At 40.4% G+C, this 19091-nt stretch overlaps 1 protein-coding gene across 1 annotated transcript in view; it reads left to right on the forward strand.

Moving 5' to 3' along the window:
* The window catches only part of LOC120732854 (thrombospondin type-1 domain-containing protein 7A), a 204628-nt gene that overhangs the window by 111361 nt on the left and 74176 nt on the right, over positions 1 to 19091 (forward strand). The window contains exon 10 of the mRNA XM_040030719.1: positions 3354 to 3600. Within this exon, the coding sequence (XP_039886653.1) occupies positions 3354 to 3600 (247 nt within the window). The remainder of the gene's footprint in view (positions 1 to 3353; positions 3601 to 19091) is intronic.

Below are 19091 nucleotides of genomic sequence, written 5' to 3' on the forward strand. Positions count from 1 at the left end.
TCTCCATCACAAGTTTCCCCCCCGGAGCAGATTATCTGATTAGAATTTGCTCCTTGGCAGATTTTTTTTTTAACCCATGTGTTACATATTAATGAAATATTGAGAAAAAAATGGTTGGAACTAAAGAACTGCTCAAACCTTAGGACACAGGGCTCTAATAATATGCATCCACCAATGTTTGCATAGAATTCTGTGCTAATTTTAATAAGCTTAATTAATGACCTATTTAGCATAACTGCTTACATTTAATTCTGTGGTGATTATGGTGGGACTGTGGAAAGCCCAAGTGGCTCTTACTGTTTTATAGTCATCAGTTGAATCACATTCAAGGTGCATGCTAAGTGGCAGTTTCTCCAGCAAATTATAGTTTGTCTTGCAAACATGAGTGCATTTAAATAACTGATGGAAAGGTGTCAGAAAATACACAAAAAATGATGAAAAAACAACATTTGACTCTACCTGTCTAATAAATACCCAGTAACGACATGTCCCACATTCAGTTAGGTTCATAAATCTTTGGGAAAAGATGGTTTTGCCTCTCTACACCACAATACTGGATTTTAAATTAATCAATATGTGATTAAATCACAAGTATTACAGGGATTACAGACATTGTTCTACATAGTCTGATTGTACATATGTGGTGATTCTGTAAACAATTAACAGCAATGTTTTTGCTAAATCCCTTGAATTAAAGCTAAAAGTCTGCACTTAAATCACATATTACTCGAATTATAAACCGCTGTGTTGGTGTGCAGAGCCAAAACTTTGTCTTTGTCTAGCAATTTATGGACCAAACTGTATATGCACCATTATTTGTCACTGCATCATGTGAGATGTGTTTCCTTTAAACTGCCTCACATTTCCCCCGTTGTCCAGCAAAACAACATTTTCTAGGTCACTGTTCAGCCACAGCTGAGGCTCATTTGCGATACCATGTCAGGCCAGTGTCGAGTTTAGCATTGCCCCATTGTTAGTCAGCTAAGGTGGCATGGCGCAGTCAGCAGAAAGGAAGTCATGCTCAGTGGCTATTAGGCTGGGATTTGTCAGAGTTGGCAGTCTGTGATTCAGACCCGACTGTGTGTACACCGCTACTCATTTAGGAGCTGGCTTTCTTTCAACTCTGGCAGAGAAATACAGGTGTGAAGAATTCGCAGTGCTGCAATGCCCCTCAATCTTTCCTGAAAGCCCTAAGTGTCTACAATTACTCTGAAACAGAGATGGCTCTCTCAGCCCATCGACCCAACAACTGACTGACTGCTGCCTTACAAGAGAAAGGAAAGGGACATGGGCAAAGAGGGGGCATAGCGATGGCAATAGTTAAAGGTATTAAACACTAAAGTAGTGGACTAAGGAGCTTGGAAAGAAAAGCGTCTGGACTTTGAGTTGCTTGAAGACGTTTCACCTCTCATCCAAGAAGCTTCTTCAGTTCTAAGGGTCAATTGGTGGGGAGTCCCAGATTTAAATATACCCAGTGGGAGTTTCCCCCCAAAGGGGGACAAAGGACCCCCTGATGATCATCTACCTAATCACATGAGCCAAGGTGTGAAAGCGGGTGTGGGTCACATTCAGCCAAGGTTTCGGGTGAGCTCATTGTGAAACCTGGCCCCACCCTATCATGTGATAAGGCGTCTGGGAAGGGATCTCAAAACTGGATTATAGATGGCAGACAGTTGGTGTCGTAAACCACCGCCTCTGTTCAAAGATGGTCGCTCACAGTGGACGTAAATGGCTTCTTTCACTCCTCTTTCAAACCATCTGTCCTCTCTGTCCAAAATGTGAACATTGGCATCCTCGAAAGAGTGACTTTGTCCTTTAGATGCAGATGAACTGCTGAGTCTTGTCCCGTGGAGGTGGCTCTTAAGTAGTGCATTAAAGCTGGACTTATGTCTTGCAGTAGTATGCACAAACATTTAAACTCCTCTTGTAGACATAATAAATTGCCAAAGGTTAAAACCTAAATCCTGAATAAGCCCTGATAAAGCCAGACCAAAACAGCGTTTGTAACATTAACATTCAACAGGGTAGGACCTGCAAGTATTTTTTTTTTTGGTAAATAATGGTTGTTTTTAACATTGGCAACCCAAGATATGTAGTAATTTAAAGACATGTTTTTTTTATAAAAATCACTATTTTTCCACGACATGCCAGCAAACATGGTAACTTTTCAGCCTTGTAGCTTTCACCAAAGCACATTTTGTAAGATGTTGCTCATAACTAAACAGATGTTTTTAAGGACTATTATTCATTTCTGGTCATCTACATAAAAATCATACACGTCTCATTCAAACATTAGAAATTTTCCAGGGCTATCTTTGGAGGCTTTTTGGAAAAAGTAAAATCAAAATAAAAAGTTTAGGCTCCCTCTTTAAAGTAAACCCCTGATACCCAAAGGCAGCAAGAGAAGAGAACTGATCATGCTGTCAGTAAAAACAAAATGCCAGATACATCTATATTATGCATTATTCTGTTTTAATGAAAATTGGGTGGAAAAGCAAGCAAAAAAAAAAAAAAAGAGTGCAGTGATATTTTGAGCCATAAGTGCAGTGCCTGAAATAAGGCAGATGCATATAAATCAACCAACATAAGCTTCAGCGTTTAGCCTCGGGGGAAACAAATTCTTGCACCTTTCTTGAGACTTGAAACTGGCTCATTTACAGTTTCTCTTCTAGCTTTTTATTCAACAATTCTCACCTCCGAGGTGCAAGAAAAAGATTTTTGATTATTAGGTTGTCACAAGGTATTAGAGGCTGTTTAGATATCTAGATATCTAGATCTAGATATATAGATATAGATATTAAACTGACATTGAATGAGAGACTGGGTTAGAAGTTTTATATTGTTTGGTCCCACAAGAATAAAACTTTCCGTCACTAACAAAACCTTTTTTTTTTTTTTTTTTTTACTGTCAGCGGTTACATGTGAGGTGTAAAGTGTTTTGTAACAGGCTTAAAAAAGAACTTTTCACCTTTCATTTTTTAACCAAACTGATCCTTTTTTTTTTTTTTTACTCCATCATCACCCGACCAGATTTATCCTAGAAAATACCTACAGAGAGGAAACAACTCCATGACTGTCTCATGCTTGAGAGTGTATGCAAATATCGATCTGAGGCTGGTAATTCTAATGTTAAACATTGTCAGTCTGCTATTTGGTGCTGTGCAGCCTAATCCATGTAAAGTAGTTTTACCTGAACTTTTACACTGAAAACAGTGAATATAACAGTGCTGGGTGATTCTCTTAATTAGCATTACACAATGTGTTTTAATCAGCTGTGAAAACAGAGTACAGGAATGACTACTCCTGTTTTACCTCCTCACATGAGAACACTCACTGTGTTTTGGTATTCTCAGGTGGCGCCCTCTGCCCGAACAGCAGCGCCCTTCAGGAGGTTCGGAACTGTAACGAACACCCCTGCACAGTTTACCACTGGCAGACGGGGCCCTGGGGCCCTTGCACTGAAGACCCCTCCACCTCCTCCTTCAACACTTCTGTGGGGGTCCAGCCCAACAGTGACGGCGAGGTTCCCTGCTCCATGGGAATGCAGACTCGCAAGGTCATCTGTGTCCGAGTGAATGTGGGCCAGGTGCCACCCAAGAAGTAAGCTAGATTTCTGCTTTCTTTGAGCACTTGTTTATGTTGGAGTTTAACCAGCGTATAGCCATTTAAATCCTGCTACAGAACACTGATTGCTTATTTCCTGCCTCTCTGATTTGTAGCTGTATATAACTGTGAAATCAACTCCTGGAGTGCTGTGTTGTGATGAAAATTGCTAAGTTCTCAGACCTAAAATCCACTCGCTTTGAACAGTATTTCACAATCATGTGCTATCGAAGATAGAAGAGGAGGTGTGTGTGTTTCCATTTCAAACGGATCTGTATGGCAGCTGATTTGACTGATTTGGACACTTTTCACATTCAAAAGGAAGAAACTAATCAGTGAAATCTGTAGCAACTTTGAGGAAAAGACGACAGCGAGAGCTCTGCTTGTCTTTTGATGAGTGAAATGATGTGTTAAAGAACCCCTTGTGTTTTGGGTTGTTGCTTAATGAACACAGAAATACAGTGAAAATGAAATTTTAAAAAGCCCATCTTACATGCTCGGTCAAACAGTGATGTACGAGCATTTGTTTTGGTGTGTAATGGAGTATCCAGGACATTGAGTAAATTATTTGTATCTGTTTATTTTAAAGGACGTCAACGGTTAACTGTACATTGCAAAACTGAGACTGAAAGTCGATGACATTAAAAACACAAAGAAGTCAGAAAGCAAGAGATGAACGAGAGAGACAGCAGTGGGTGGGGAGCAAAGTGAAATAACGAGACGCTGAGCAGACTCTACGTGAAGTTAACTCCCAATTCCTATCTCCCCTTTGCAGGCATCCACAGATAAATAAATAATCTCTGTCCCTGAAAGTCTAATTAACCCTGCCGTTTTGGGCGCTGGTAATTTCTCATTGATGATAATGACAGTAATTAAATGGGATTGATACTTTAAGGCAATTTAATCATGGGGGAGATGAGAGACAAGATGTTTGTGGTTAGCTCTGAAGACCACACCACATGAGGCGAATTCAAAACACAGAAGCGTTTACTTTAACATCCGCCAAAAACTTCATCTCTAGTCTGGTGTCAGTTATCCTTGGCTGATTCACATGACAACAGAAGATAAAGGAGTTGATCTGCGTTTGTTGCGTTTTGCAGAAAATAAATCCAAGGCAAATTGATTTCGGCCCTGCAAAAATAAAAACAAAAGGTCTCCTAATGTGTGTTCTCTTATGTTAAATTAGTTCCTTTTGTTTCTCGCTATAATTCAGGACCAGAAAATCCCCAAGCGCAGTTATCACCGAGGAGAGGATGGCAACATCAATTATTTAAAGGGTCGGCGCGTGTTGAGCATGTTACAAGGGAAATGTGATTCATGGAGAACAACACAGGATGAAATGAAGATTAATGTCCAGTTCAGCGGTGGCTGCTGGAGCAGCTGACCCAGTCAGTGAAGCTGCAGAACAGGGGTCAAGATCCTGGAAGTCTTTTATCGTGTGTAGTTTAAATCTACACTCCTGGCAGAGCTGGAGCAACAGATAAACACAGGCTCAGTGGCTTGGAGAATGGGAGGTGCAAATGTGTCAAGGGTAATGGCTCTGAGTCTCTGACAAAAAGAGGTTTCAGTCAATTTGTTTCCATTATCTTTGTTTTTACTGCTCAATAACTTTGTATAATCAACTGTAATTTGCAACAAGGGCAAAAGAGCAGCATGTAATAGTGTCACTAGCAGAAACTGAAAAGAAGATATTGAAAGGGGACTCCTACTGTCCCTCTCAGAAGGAGGTTATTGCTGCTAACCTCAGGTGAGCCTGTTTGAGGTTTTGAATAATGAAAGTCACACAGGCACCTTAAAGAGGTCCAAAGAGTTGTTTGACATTTTCAACCTTCAGTGGAGATTGGTTTTTCTGTGACTTAGTAATTGAATTATGCCGAGTTCTGTGTGGTAACAAGCTTTAAAACAAGAGTCCATTAGAACAAAAAACGCAAGGAAAATGAACGCCCTTCAGGTAGTAAAGCACATCCACACCCATGTAACAGGAGGTCTGTCATGCTCATAGTCTTTATATACTCAAAGGATTATTGGTGCTGTAATTCCTTACTATTTTTTTTATTTCATTTTATTTTATTATGGAAAACAATGACAAGACATTTCAACTGTTTATGAAGCAGCTGGGATGAAAATGAGTACTCATCATGTTTGAGGCCATGATTCTCAGTTGGATCAGGGGTGGAGTGCCTAATCTCAGCTGGAGAGGAGTTGCTACACCAAGTGGTGGAACTCAAGTAGCCTATATCGGGGTCTTTTCTATTTTTGAGTGGGAGATTGAGAGACTGATTCAGGTAGCACCTGTCGAGAGGTGGAAGCTGTACCATCTGTTGTGGTGAGAACAGGTCTATAAAAATCAGAAATCTTTACTTGATTCAACCTGATCTCAAGTTCAGTGTCGTCTCACGGGGCTTCCAGAATACTTGTTTTACTTGTTTTTGACTTCCTGGAAGTCCACGTCAGACCATTTGAACTTGACAGTGAGCAAAAATGAAAGTTTCTTTCAAACTGTTCTGAATTTTATGTGGAGGATCATCACTGGTAATGAATTGGAACTCCAGCTACAGCAGCATGCTTCTTTTCAACAGTTTCAAGTTGAAGAGTACATGTTTTTCAAGCCGTACAGCAGCATGGCAGGTGAGGAGCGAGGCTGGGAGAATTCTCACTGTTTCTTTGTTTTGCTTTGGGGTTTTTTCAGCTGTACAAACCTGAGGTTTCTGGAAATGCATTTAAAATGCAGGAAGATCTTTTTGGGTACTAAAGAACAGTCTTTGATACACTGGTGTTGTTCCAGTAACTATTTCAGAGGTCAAAGTAAAAAGGAATACTGTAATGGGACCAGACTGAGAAATGTGAAAATATCAGCTGTGCCAAAAACAATGCAGGAGAAAAATACGTTGAATGTTAAATCAAGTAAGCAGCGGCCTGATTGACAGGCGTCTCTTACAGAATGAGGGTGGTTAATGTTTGTCGGACATAAACCATTTATGTAAAAAGAAATTACAAAACCAGTAATAAGAGTGTGGACAAAACAGAAATATTGTATTTTCCAAGGGTTTTTTTTTTTTTAATTTTTGTTTGTCTTTTCTTGAAGAGCATTTTTATGATTAATTTGATGAAATACATTCAAACTGAAAAGGAAAGGCAGGAACTGGATTATGTATAGCAGCCAGCTGTCCCTATTCTTCTCAGACCAGCCAGTTAGGCAAAGAGAAAATATGGTGGGTATAAAAAAAGATAACTTCTGTACCCGACCTACTTCAGGCTAATGTCTGGTTGCAAGAAAATCAGATGGATGAAATGAGTGTCAGGATTACTCAGCAGTGAGAAATCTCAGACTGTGCAGAACTTTTTGTAAATGACTGAAGATGGAAATAATCATATTTTGACCATAGTGGATCTGATCGAAATGTATTTGCAGCTGACAAAACACAGCCCCTGCTGCAGAACAGAGGCTGTGTTTTGTCAACATAACAAACAACACTAAAAAGGAGACCTGAAATCTAGAGCCAGAATAAACATTTGTAAATGGCCTGTACTGTGTGGACTTAAAAGCGCATACAAACACAATTGTTGTTGTTGTTGTTTTTAATTTATCAGAAAGACCAGATTTTCCATTAGATAATGGGATTATTGGATGAAACATTTCTGGCATCCATCTCCAACTCGCAGCCTCTTAAAAGGGATGTGACTTGCAGTTGTGTTTAATGGGTTGTACCTCGGAGAAAGTGTGTGCATCATCACTGCTTGAGTTTCTGTCTGCCTGGGGGCAAAAACGGAGTGACAGATACTGAGAGTGCTGTCAAACAGAAGTCTCTCCACAGATTGTGAGACGGCTTTTCACGGTTATGGAAGAAGTTAGCCTTCAGGGCTGGCAGAAACCTTTCCTGCTAGAAAGCATTCTTGGAAAACGTCTTCTTGGTTCGTACTAGAAACACAGGAAACGCACATGCGTAAGCCTTGGTGACTTTTGTTAACCTTACAAATGTGTGGCAGGATATTTGGTGGAAAATAAATGAAAATAATTCAATTAATAATACACATAACATGAACCCCAGTCCCGTGTATAAATCTTTCCACATACTAGCTCTGAAAAGTCGTTGTGCCTTTCCCATTTTTCCCGCTAGCTGTTTCCACCTCTCATCATTGAAGTGTCATGCTGTCCATGGTGCTGAAGACATTTTCTGATCTCCTGTATATATGTGTGATGCAAAGTAGCTCCCCTGAATTTGACCACATTTTTGTTTTATTCTCTCTCGTTTTGGGTGCATTGGTGCAGTTTTAATACTGAAAAAATAATATTAAGTATATCAAATGTTATTGATCCTCAAAGTTAGGTATAGAAAAATGGTTCTGAGCCAAAATGCTTATTTGATTTGAGCTTTTAAGAGTCTGTATATATGTTTTTCTATTTCTCTGTGCCAAATTTAGACCCACTCCTATGTATGTCAAGGACTTGCAACTCAGAGAGTTTTCATAGTGAAGGTAGAATTTTACATGAGGTAAATAAATACACTCAAGTTATTGCACAAAAAAATCAACAAATTCTAAAAGACGCTCATCGAAAAACGTTCATGATTAGTTTTGACAGAAATACACTGATGGCAGAGTAAATGCATGGATTGGATTAAGTTTAGCAGACCTTAAGATGATCTCTGCCCTTGGTATTCTCAGGGCAGCCAGTCAGATCAGCCAAAGCAAAGATTACGTCAAGCAGTGCAATAAAAAGAGAAAAGCTTGACCTAAGGCTATTCCTCTACCCAACTTCCTTCCAGCTCACGTCTAGGAAAATAAAATGTCTCAGGTGTGCTTAGCAATAGGATACAAGAGATTGTTGCGCCCACATCTTCACAGAGACTGAGCTCCATCACAACAGCCTGGATCAAGCTTTTGTACTCGATGGGCGAGGAGGCAAAGCAGACACTGGAGAGAGATCTCAACACCAGCAACACCAAGGATACGTGGCAGGCGATTCAGAGCATTACAGGCTACAAAAGCAGGAGCGCCCCCACCATGTGTGAGCCCACGTTGCCAGATGGGCTGCATATTACCCTCGCTTTGATCTCCTCAACAAAGAGTCAGCTGTAAAGTCGACTCTACCTCCAGAGGACCTGCCACTATCAGTATCCACAGAGGCTGTGAGAAGAATCCTCCTGAGGATGAATATGAGTAAAGCTGTTTGGCCTGATAACCTGGCCATACACTAAAACACGCTATTACTAACATTTTTAGCATATCATTTTGTCACTGTTTCAAGACAGGCACAATTATCCAAAGGTGCGTAGTGTGTAGTCTGAATGCCCTCCAGCACTGATCCCCATTCTGAAGTAGTGCTTTGAGAGGGTGGTTCTTCTGTGCCAGCCTCGCCCCTCACTAGATTACATTCAGAACCAACAGAACCACAGAAGGTGCTGTGTCCACTTGTCTTCAAAAACCTTGAAAATGAAAACACCTACATAACAATTCTGTTTGTCAATTTCAGCTCAGTATTCAATACTCCCCCATGAAGCTGACTGGCAAACTCTGCACTCCAGGATTCGACACCGTGCTTTGCAACTGGATATTGAACTTCCTCCCAAACAGAATCCAGACAGTTTGAATTGGCAGTCACACCTCCTCCACTCTATTCCTTAACAATGTGCTCAGTTCCTTCCAGTTCATGCTGTACAGTCATGACTGCACTTGCAGGCATGAAGAGAACTTTAAGGTGAAATAACACCAGCATCGTCCACCATATTACAACCAATAATGTGAGTTAAAATCAGGAAGTTGAATCAAAACTAGTGCAGAGTCATGAACTACGGAGCCCCGCAGGGGACATGGGAGAAAAAAAAAATTAAGACGGACTTTTGTGTGATCTCGCAAAACAAACTCGGGATCTCGCAAAACAATGGCGGCAGCTACTTAGTTGTAATATTACTCTTTCTGGGTCACTTACAAATACACTTTTAAGATATTTTGAGGCGTGAATGTAGTTGTGTAAACGTCAGATACCTGCTCGGTTTACAAGACATCACATATTTGCAAAAGTGCTCCGACGTTTTTGGAGATCTGACACCCACTAGCTCGAAGCTAACGGGAGGTCGAGACCTACTACAGCCGGGAGGACCACCGCTTTCCCGGCACATCGTTCCTCGACCTCCCGGTCGGCTTCGAGCTGCGAAGAATGCGGCTAAAACTTTTGCGAGATCTCGCAAAAGTATTGCGAGATCCCGAGTTTGTTTTGCGAGATCTCGCAAAAGTCCGTCCTAATTTTTTTTTCTCCCATGTCCCCTGCGGGGCTCCGTAATGAACAGAGCAGAGTCATGTTAAAAAAAACAACAACAGTTGTTTCATTTAGTAAAGAGGATGCAAAGACAACTAAAAAGCCATACTCCTCACAGATCTCCACTCTGGTGAAGAAAGCTTCAATGGAAGAGAACTACTCCAGGAAATTTAGGAAGTAGTTTTTGTCAACTTTTACAGAGGAACAGTAGAACGCATCCTAACTGGAACCATCACAGACACAAAGAATGGGATACGGATGGCCCAGTATGTGAAAGATTTGCAACGGGTGATTAAAATCATTCAGCCACATCAGTGATATCGGCGAGGTGCGGTTTCTCTGCAGAGCCCAAAGGATACAAGAAGACAATACCCACCACAGCCGCGCAGTCTGTTCACTCAGCTGCCATCTGGCAAGCAACGCAGATGTGTTCAGTGCTCTAGCACCAGACTTCAGAGCAGTTTCTTTTATTGGGCTATGAAATTATTAAATTCATCCTCCACACTCCCCCACAAAAATAGTTTTACGACTTGGTTATTTATTCATTCAATTATAATTTTTTTTGTGAGTAACATAATGAGATTTCATCTGTAATTTCATTGTACATTTTTTGTTACATTATAATAATTAAACCGGTATCTTGTTCAAAGTCTTGAGTTTGATTTATCTCATGCCACAGTCACTGGAAGGGGTCCAAGCTGTATTGCACTGCAGAAAAAGGCTCTCTGACTGCACAACTTTGCCCTTTTTCTTAGCCTTGAACACTTAAAAGTTTTGGATGCTGCCCTCAACTTTCACTCTTCACTCGGAAATTACTTTGACTTTGCACTTTACTGCGGCAAACACTGCCACCGAGATGGCTTCTTCTAATGCAATTGCCAATTAACATATACCAACCAGCACATTCTCTGCTATAAAGACTGGCAATCAACACTTTAACTGAAGCAAGTTTCTAAAGAAACACAAGAAAATTAACAGGGTGGAAAGGCATCAGGAGTTTTTGGTCAAAACAGAAAGAAGAGGCAAAGCATATGAAACTTTTTCAATATTTCAGGAAGAGCACAGATATAATCGGAACTTCCACTGATCACATATCACAGTTACAATCACAAAGGTGATCAGTAGCACAAATAAGGAAGTTAAGAAATTTGGTGACATTAGTGCCTGAATCCAGGTTAAACCAGGTTGAGCAGCAGCTTAATGCTAACGTAATGCATTAGACTTTCTTTCTTCCAACCCCATACATGTGATACACAGTAATGGATTGTCTTATTCTCTGGGTCATCACTAATTAGCTTTGCTAAGGACAGATTTAGGCAGGAGACGTGTCGTTAAGATCTTATCAGAAATCATGTGTTTAGTAATCAGCTTCCGTGCCTTTCATGGTTCCTTGTTGTATTGTTTTTCAGAGACTATCTCTTTATGTGGGGTGTTGTTATCATCCAGTATAAACTTAGAAACAATCAAATGCTTCTCCAAAAGTGTTACACTCAGACTTGTACACTGCAGATTTGAAGAGAAACTGTATGAAGAGTGACAAGTACCTAACAAAGACAATCAGAGTCAGCTGGAACGAGCACTAGTCAGACGTCAGCAGTAATCAAAAAGGATATGACACATACAGCATAGAGAGATGACAAGAGATGAAGTTTCACTGGTTTTCATTTATTTATTTGCAATGTATTTTACTGAAAACTACTTACAGTACACACAGAGAAATGCCCCCACCCTCCACCACCATCACCACCACCTTTTTTTCTGTTAATGTTCTGGAAACTGTTTTTTTTTTTTTTCAATCAAACCTTATAGGACCCTGCTCCTAATCCAAACATCAAATGTGCTCCGACAAACATGAAAAATGAAACAAAGATAAAATAACTTAATTGATCTTTTATGATGGTTCCACACTTTATGTAATATTTACCACCCTGAGATAACAACAGGAAAAGACTAAAGTGAGACAGCTTGTTACTAGAGTTGAGAAAGTTAGATTCATTCATTAGTGTGTGGACTGAAAATCGAGCAGTTGCTGTTCTGTTAGTCGGACAATCCTTTAATCCATTACTGGGGGGGTGCAGAAAATAAGCCTAGTGTCAGTTCAGACAGGCCAAAAAGTCAAGCGCAGCTACAATCCTGGCTAAAGTACTTTAGTGCATCCGAATATCAAATGCTGATATACTGCTGGATGCATTATTTAAGCTGCTTTAGCCTCACAGCTACTTTGCTTCTGCCACTTGGCAACCCGCACCCCACCTCAGTTCTTTTTTCTATCAGTATAGTATCTATTGTCACGAGTTCCTTCTCTCTTGTTGCCAGTTGTTTCAAATTATGGTTTTCTAATACGCTGATTCTTTCTTGGGCTTGTACAAGCACCTTACAGCCTCCCATTCACTGCTTAAAGAATTCTGACCTTTTTGTTCTATAAATCAAGCGATTAGTTCAGCAAGAGAAGATTCATCAGGTCTACTTTTAGTAAAACACATATTAGTAGCAGTGTGTGATTTACCCAGCACATGGACTGAGAAGAAGCTTCAGTGACGCTTGTTATAGATTCTACAACTCAAAATAACGGCGATACCAGAGCCGTACTTACAAATTTAAGTAACTGCAGATGGAAATAACAATTTTCTTTTGACTTTGAAAATAATTAATTTATCTGATTTAATCCCCTCTGATAGGGAGGTGACACCATTTTCTCTCCCATATAATCATAGATACAAACCAAGCCACAACTCTATTTCCCTTCACATATAAGTGATAGTGTGTCCTGCAATAACTGATGAATCATGAGACGCGCAATAGCAGTGTGTACAGTGGGAATTTACTCACTACAAGGCCTACAAGGTGACCCTTTATAGAGCCTACACGCCAGTCAAACAGTTGGAGAGAATGCCTGATTTACAATGGTGGAAACTCTGTTTAATAATTAAAAATAATTGCTCCATCATTTTCCCTTATATATTCATATATGTTGTGATTAGGGATGGGTATCGTTTAGGTTTTATCCAATGCCAGTACCAAACCGGTACTTTTGAAATGGTGCCGGTGCTTAAACGGTGCTCGAACCGGTGCTTAAAGAATGGAGAACACAAAATTGGTCCAAAAACCTCTCATGTTCAGCTGTTTTTTTGTGAAAAGATAACAATGTTATCCTTTTCTGCAGCTATAGGGGATTTATGGTATCACTCTTGGCTGGAAGCAGTGCTTAATCAATGGAAAAAACACAAACTTTGTCCAAAAACCTCTCATGTTTAGCTGTTTTCCACTTTTTCTTTGGTCATTTTAACCTTTTTGGTCAGGGTGAAGGGAGTATCTGCCATCAAACAAGAAGAAAGCCGCATGTAACTACGACGGTGTTTGCTAGTTCACCTTACATGCATTAATTTAATAACGTGGTTAGCCTACTCAACGTAAATTACACACGAACAACATTAAGCTACTCACGCAGAGAAGAACAGCTGCTGCTGCCATCATCATCCGTCATCATTTCTGCTACACTGGCAGGGCTAGGGGCCAGGACTCTCCTCTTCGTGTTTTTGCGGGATGTTGCTAACTCCGGGTCCGATAACAGGCAACCCACCTGCAGTAGATGTGCTCGGTATGAGGTCTCACAGCAAGCTATCAAATACAGCGCATTTCTCGGCTTTTAACAAAATGCTATACGTCGCCAGGTGTTTCATCAGATTCGAGGTGTTACCTCCTTTGCACAGTATCACCTTAAAGCACGTGTTGCAGGCTGCTGAGTTTGCATCTTTTGCTGTGAAGTACAGCCAGAATTTGACCGCTTCGCCTTGGGCGTTTTTAATCAGTAGCTCTGCTCTAAAGGAACGTACATACCTGGGCCCGCCTACTATCCTCGGAAAGGTAAAATGATTGGCTAGAATCCAAAGTGTATGACATCTCGGGGAAAAAAAAAGCACCGAAATAAAGCACCGAAATGTGCGCTGCTTTTCGGTCTGGTTACTACAGTTTATGTCAGAACCGGTGCCATAATGGCACCGGATACCGGTACCCTTCCCTAGTTGTGATGTGATGAAATTTCAAAGACCATAAGATTTTTTTTATCCCTCATGCCTTTAGCCATTTGCATTCCTTTTTTTCCAATTATTTATCCAATTTTTCCCTTAACTTGTCACGTGGTTGTAGTCTGCCCTTGTTATTGTATAATAACCCCTCGAGATTAAATTTACTGTTTTATAAAAGCACGTTATTTTACACCACTTTTTCCTTGTCCAGAATGTTGTGACGGCTCTGGTTTCCAGGCCTTGTTTTCATCACTGGCATTTTTTCCTAGGAGTGAGTAGACACAGATGTTTTTTTTTTTTTTGCTGTTGTTTGTGTTTTTTCCTGCTCTACATGTCTTCATCTGGCACAATCTAACTGGCAGGTACTCTTGATCAGTGCACCCGTGGGATCCCAGCAAAACAAACAAACATGGCCGCCCGAACCCTCCATATGCAGATGTGCCCCGTCTCATTCACAGATAGATCTGTGCTGTCTTCCTCCCACAGTCTCAGGCAGTGAACCTCACAGAGTGCATGTCACCCTCGTACACACAGTCGCACATGCGCAAGCAACACATACACAGTGACTGTCAAAGCCCAAAGACACAACAGAGACAAATATGTCAGTGCCTCGGGCTTGGGCTGCGATCATCCCTATTGAGAAAGCTGTTGTGGTGTGAGGGGGAAAAAACAATAACGTCTGCTTATTGATTCTGACAGTGTGTGCTGACACACACCGACTGTGCGTTTGTATAATCACATTGATGCTGTGGAATTTGTGAAAATGAATGATTCATGATTATGATGTTGGACAGTAGCTGTATTAAGCCCAGTCAATCATCTTCCTGCCATGTTTTCTAACGGAGGTTGTGTTTACTCTGGTTTTGACTATGATAGATAGCTAAAAGCCCTTGAGACGGAGGGCCATAAGATGCTAGTGAAAGGGTCCTTGAAGAACTGCAATACTTTTATGCTAAATTAAACTAATGATGTTCTTGTTTTGTTGTCCATCGTTTTGAGAATGAAATTAATTAGGCCTTATCTTTTCCCACCAGACCATGTTTTTGTGTGCGTACACTTAAAACTACTGACATTTCTTTGCTTCGAATCTTCATCCTGTTCAACCATCTGCTCGTTTTTTGAAAACAGCCTCTCGCTGAACAGATTACTCATCGCGTTAATAGCGGCAAGCAAAACATGAGCATTAGCCTGGCTGCTCATCTTGATGTCGTGCTTTGGGACAAGCTCCCAGTGCCATGTCTTCGGCTCACTACAAATCATTACGTTTAAACATCATAATGAGTTTGTGACACTGACTGGAACCAGCAAGTCAGTTTAAACCAGATGCTATTATTGGATTCATTTCAGTGAAGAGCATTTCCCCAGTGATATACGCAAGTGAAGACACAGAAAGAGGAAAGACTAGAATAGGAAATTGTGCGGCTGGGATATTATACCCCAAGCACCTAGTAAATAAGAATTTTATTCCTTGAACAGACAATAAAATCAACGTGACAAGCAAGGATAAATAAATTGAATATTAAAGACAACAATGACACCAGGAGAAAAAAGAAAGAAAACACACTGGAATGATAAAATGTATACATGATAGAAAAATGCATAAATAACAATATTATAGCTTGATTTCACACCCACACAGAGTGAATCTCCCAGACAGGCATAGTGCTGTAAGTATTCTGGCTGGTGTTGTGCTTTGCCAACAAACATTGCCTGGAAACTGGATTTTAATTGAATTTTAATTGTCTAAATTTGGATAATATCCGCCATTAGCGAGGCTACAATATAATTAGACATAAGTGAGGGGATTGGGAGTGGGTGGCACACAGGTTTGTTTTCTCTGCAGACAGAGACATGCTATGAGTCCACTCATTGCCCTATATGTAGAGCAAATCCATCCATCCATTCGCTACCGCTTTTCCTTTTCAGGGTCGCGGGGGGCGCTGGAGCCAATCCCAGCTGTCGTAGGGCGAGAGGCGGGGTACACCCTGGACAGGTCGCCAGTCTGTCACAGGGCTATGTAGAGCAAATGTTATTGTAAAAGATAAATGTGTTCTCCCAGTCATTCTAAATTCACAAATTGAAATCTCAAACATGGAGGCTATCAGAAGTGACCTTTCACTGACATTTGACATTGATTCTTATTAAGATTCTCCAAACACCTAAACACAGTCCCACTTTTATACCAGTCTAGGAGTTCACCTTGCATCACAGTGAGGCCACTTGTGATTACTGCATTGATAAACTGAATTGAAAAATAATAGAGCTCAACATTTTATTCACAGATGGAAAGCAAACCAGTTCTGTTTGCTGACAAGAGCTCACAAAAATGCACGTAATGTAAACCAGAGAGTCAAGGAATCTACAATATTAGAGAGAAAACCACAACAATCACACAGTCCACTAGGAGCAAGCGTTAGGTGAAAAAACTTGCTTTCAATAGAAGGAAACATCTGGCAGAACCAGATGAACCAAATTCAAACTTAAATCTCATTCCCTGAATTCATTTATATACATCCTTTCTCTATCTTAAGGATGAATCCTTATTTATGCAAATGCAATGCCGAGTGGACCTACCTTACCTTAAGATTAAGACTTAAGAAGACAAGATTGTGTAATACCTTGTAAGTAACTACAGTTAGAGCCTAAATCTCCTGAACTAACTTCAACCTGGAGTTGGGTACTATTGTAAAGGTTAAGTGTAACTGCAGGATAAAAGTCCGTCCTATATGTTCCAATGTGCCTTTTGTAGCCACCTAATGGTCTAAAAATGTGTCCCACAATATTCATATATACGCCTTTACATGATTAAAGTAACTTTTACTGATTTGTCCTATAAATTGAGCTGGTACTCTATGCGAGTGTTGTGTTTGCAGTGCTGTCCAAGTTTTGACAAGAAGCTGTGATTGCTTGTTTAGGTTTTGTTTGCTGGGGGAAGCAGGGCATCTTTGTTATAGTTTAGAAAAGATCATAGTTTTGGTTGGAAAAAGCCTTCAGTGTTGACTCAAAATGTGATGTGAATGCACGTTTTTTTAATCACAGACTCCACCTGCTTCTGAGAAACAACAGCCATAGTTCATTCTTAGAGGAAAATGTAAACACGAGTTGTTTGAGGCATTTGAAACACCAATCAAGATTGTTGTTCCGGTAAAGGCCGCCTTCAACAGAACATACGCTCGCTTGTTTGTGTGTTCAGACCCAAAGGGAACACTGAAAAGGTGAAATCGAAAAGGCAAGCAGTCTGCAATTCAGAAAGGAGTTGTTTCGTCCTCTAAGGTCTCCCTTAGTATTCACAGTGTTTTTCTCCACGATCGAAGGCAAAACTGAAGTTGTATTTAAGTTGTAGTATTTAACCTAAACAGAACTATCATGGCTTTTTCAGATTTCACCATCCCAAAAGGGTTAAACTATAATTCATGCTCGGACTTTTACCATTTTTGAGTATGAGAAGAATTTAACAAGGTCAGAGGTTTAATCTCGTCTGTTTAAGACTCGTTTGTGTCACAGTATTAAAGAAATCCCAAATGAGATAGTGAAAGGGTTGTCTTTGACACATATTCAAGGAATCAATAAGTAAACAGACGAAGTCCAATAATTCATGCATACTGTTGAGCTGCATACACACTGGAAGTGGTACACTCATCACCAATTGCTTAGAAAAAGACGGGTGGTTGCTTGCAAACATCCCTGGCCCCAGTTGCCTAGGTGACCCTGTAATGTAGTTACTCCCAGGTCACATATCAATCAACAGTATTCTTCTCTCTAATTGGTAATCACTTTAGCCACTCGCCTGGAAATTGAGAAAAATATTTTCTTGCTCCTCCCCCCGCCCCCTTCCCATTGCCAGTGGTTATTTTTCCCATAGTCGCTTGAAGTCATAAAATATCATTGCTGTTCTATGGTCTCTGGTCACTATGTTTCTGCAAATTGCGTCTAGTTTGAACATAGCTTGAATTCAGGAAGGCCACAAAAGTCAAGCTAACCAATAGCTGATCAACTGATCAGTTCCATAACATTTCTATTGGCAAATTTCATAATGAGGAATGCTATTTAAGACTGCAGTCACACAAGCCCAAATAACGACCCTCTACCTCTGGTAAGGAATAATGTTTCTCTAGCAGTTAGTTGGGAAATGGTTGCAGGAAGTTTTTGGGCTGCCTGAAACCTCCTTGAAATTGCTTTGGTAATTAGCAAAAACTTGCCACAGCTTCTCACACTTTGAATGGAAGACATCCACTTATCTGTCTGTACTCACCATGCAGTACAGAAACTGTAAAAAGTACAACACAAACCAGAAATGGGGACTGTTTCTAGAGTAATTCTAGAGTAAAAGTTGCACCTTTTGAACAGTGTTTGCAGACAAGTCAGCATCTTTCATGCAAACTATGACCATCCACAACAAAGTGCTAGCTGCCAAATCAACTTCAAGGAGGATGTTGGTGCAGCTTCCATAGCACCTCTTTGCAGCCCTCTTCCTTCCCAGCTCCTCTTTTTCATCCTGTTTCTTTTTGAGAAATGTTTCCACACCTTCACATTAAGTACTTGTTTAATGGTGTCATAATCAGCACTTTGTTTTGGTGAGTTCCTCCTAACCAAATAAGAAGTACTTATTTTATTGATTAATTTGGGTTGGTACATGTTTGAGATCTAGTACTTGGTTATTAAGCTGGTGTTGGTTTCTATATACACTTTGATTTTATTTAGATCTTGAAGATATCTTTATGCTGTCTGTCTTCTCTGTGCCAGGTCTCCCTTGATGGAGAACGTGTTGATCCCTACAGGCTCTTGAGAAAATGATAAAACCCTTGTTCATGCTGGGGTCGAGTGTGGAGATTGTTTTGCGGTAGCAGGTTCACTAGTTCTTAACAGCTTCCCATCGTGTTGAAGTGTTCTCGAGAGAGACACCTGTTTATTCCCTTCTTTATGGACCCGGCCATCAGTTAAAAGCAGAAGACATAAATGTATCCTCCCCACAGCTGTTTTTTTCCTGGGGACCATTCACTTTTATGAAGACAACCGAGGATTTGTTCCGCTCAAGAGGGATTTAGCTCTGTCTATTGGTATTAAAAATAAATCTCTCCTTGTGTTGCTGTTGCAATATTACATTTTGCCAGGGAGGCTCCCTATCATTTCTCTGATAACACCATGCTAACGAGTATGAAACACCCAGTGGAGAACACTAATTCAAAAGAGCGTTAAACCTGACCCAG

The sequence above is a fragment of the Simochromis diagramma genome, unplaced genomic scaffold (assembly GCF_900408965.1).
Source record: "Simochromis diagramma unplaced genomic scaffold, fSimDia1.1 OVJJ01000361.1, whole genome shotgun sequence".
Classification (NCBI taxonomy): Eukaryota; Metazoa; Chordata; class Actinopteri; order Cichliformes; family Cichlidae; genus Simochromis; species Simochromis diagramma.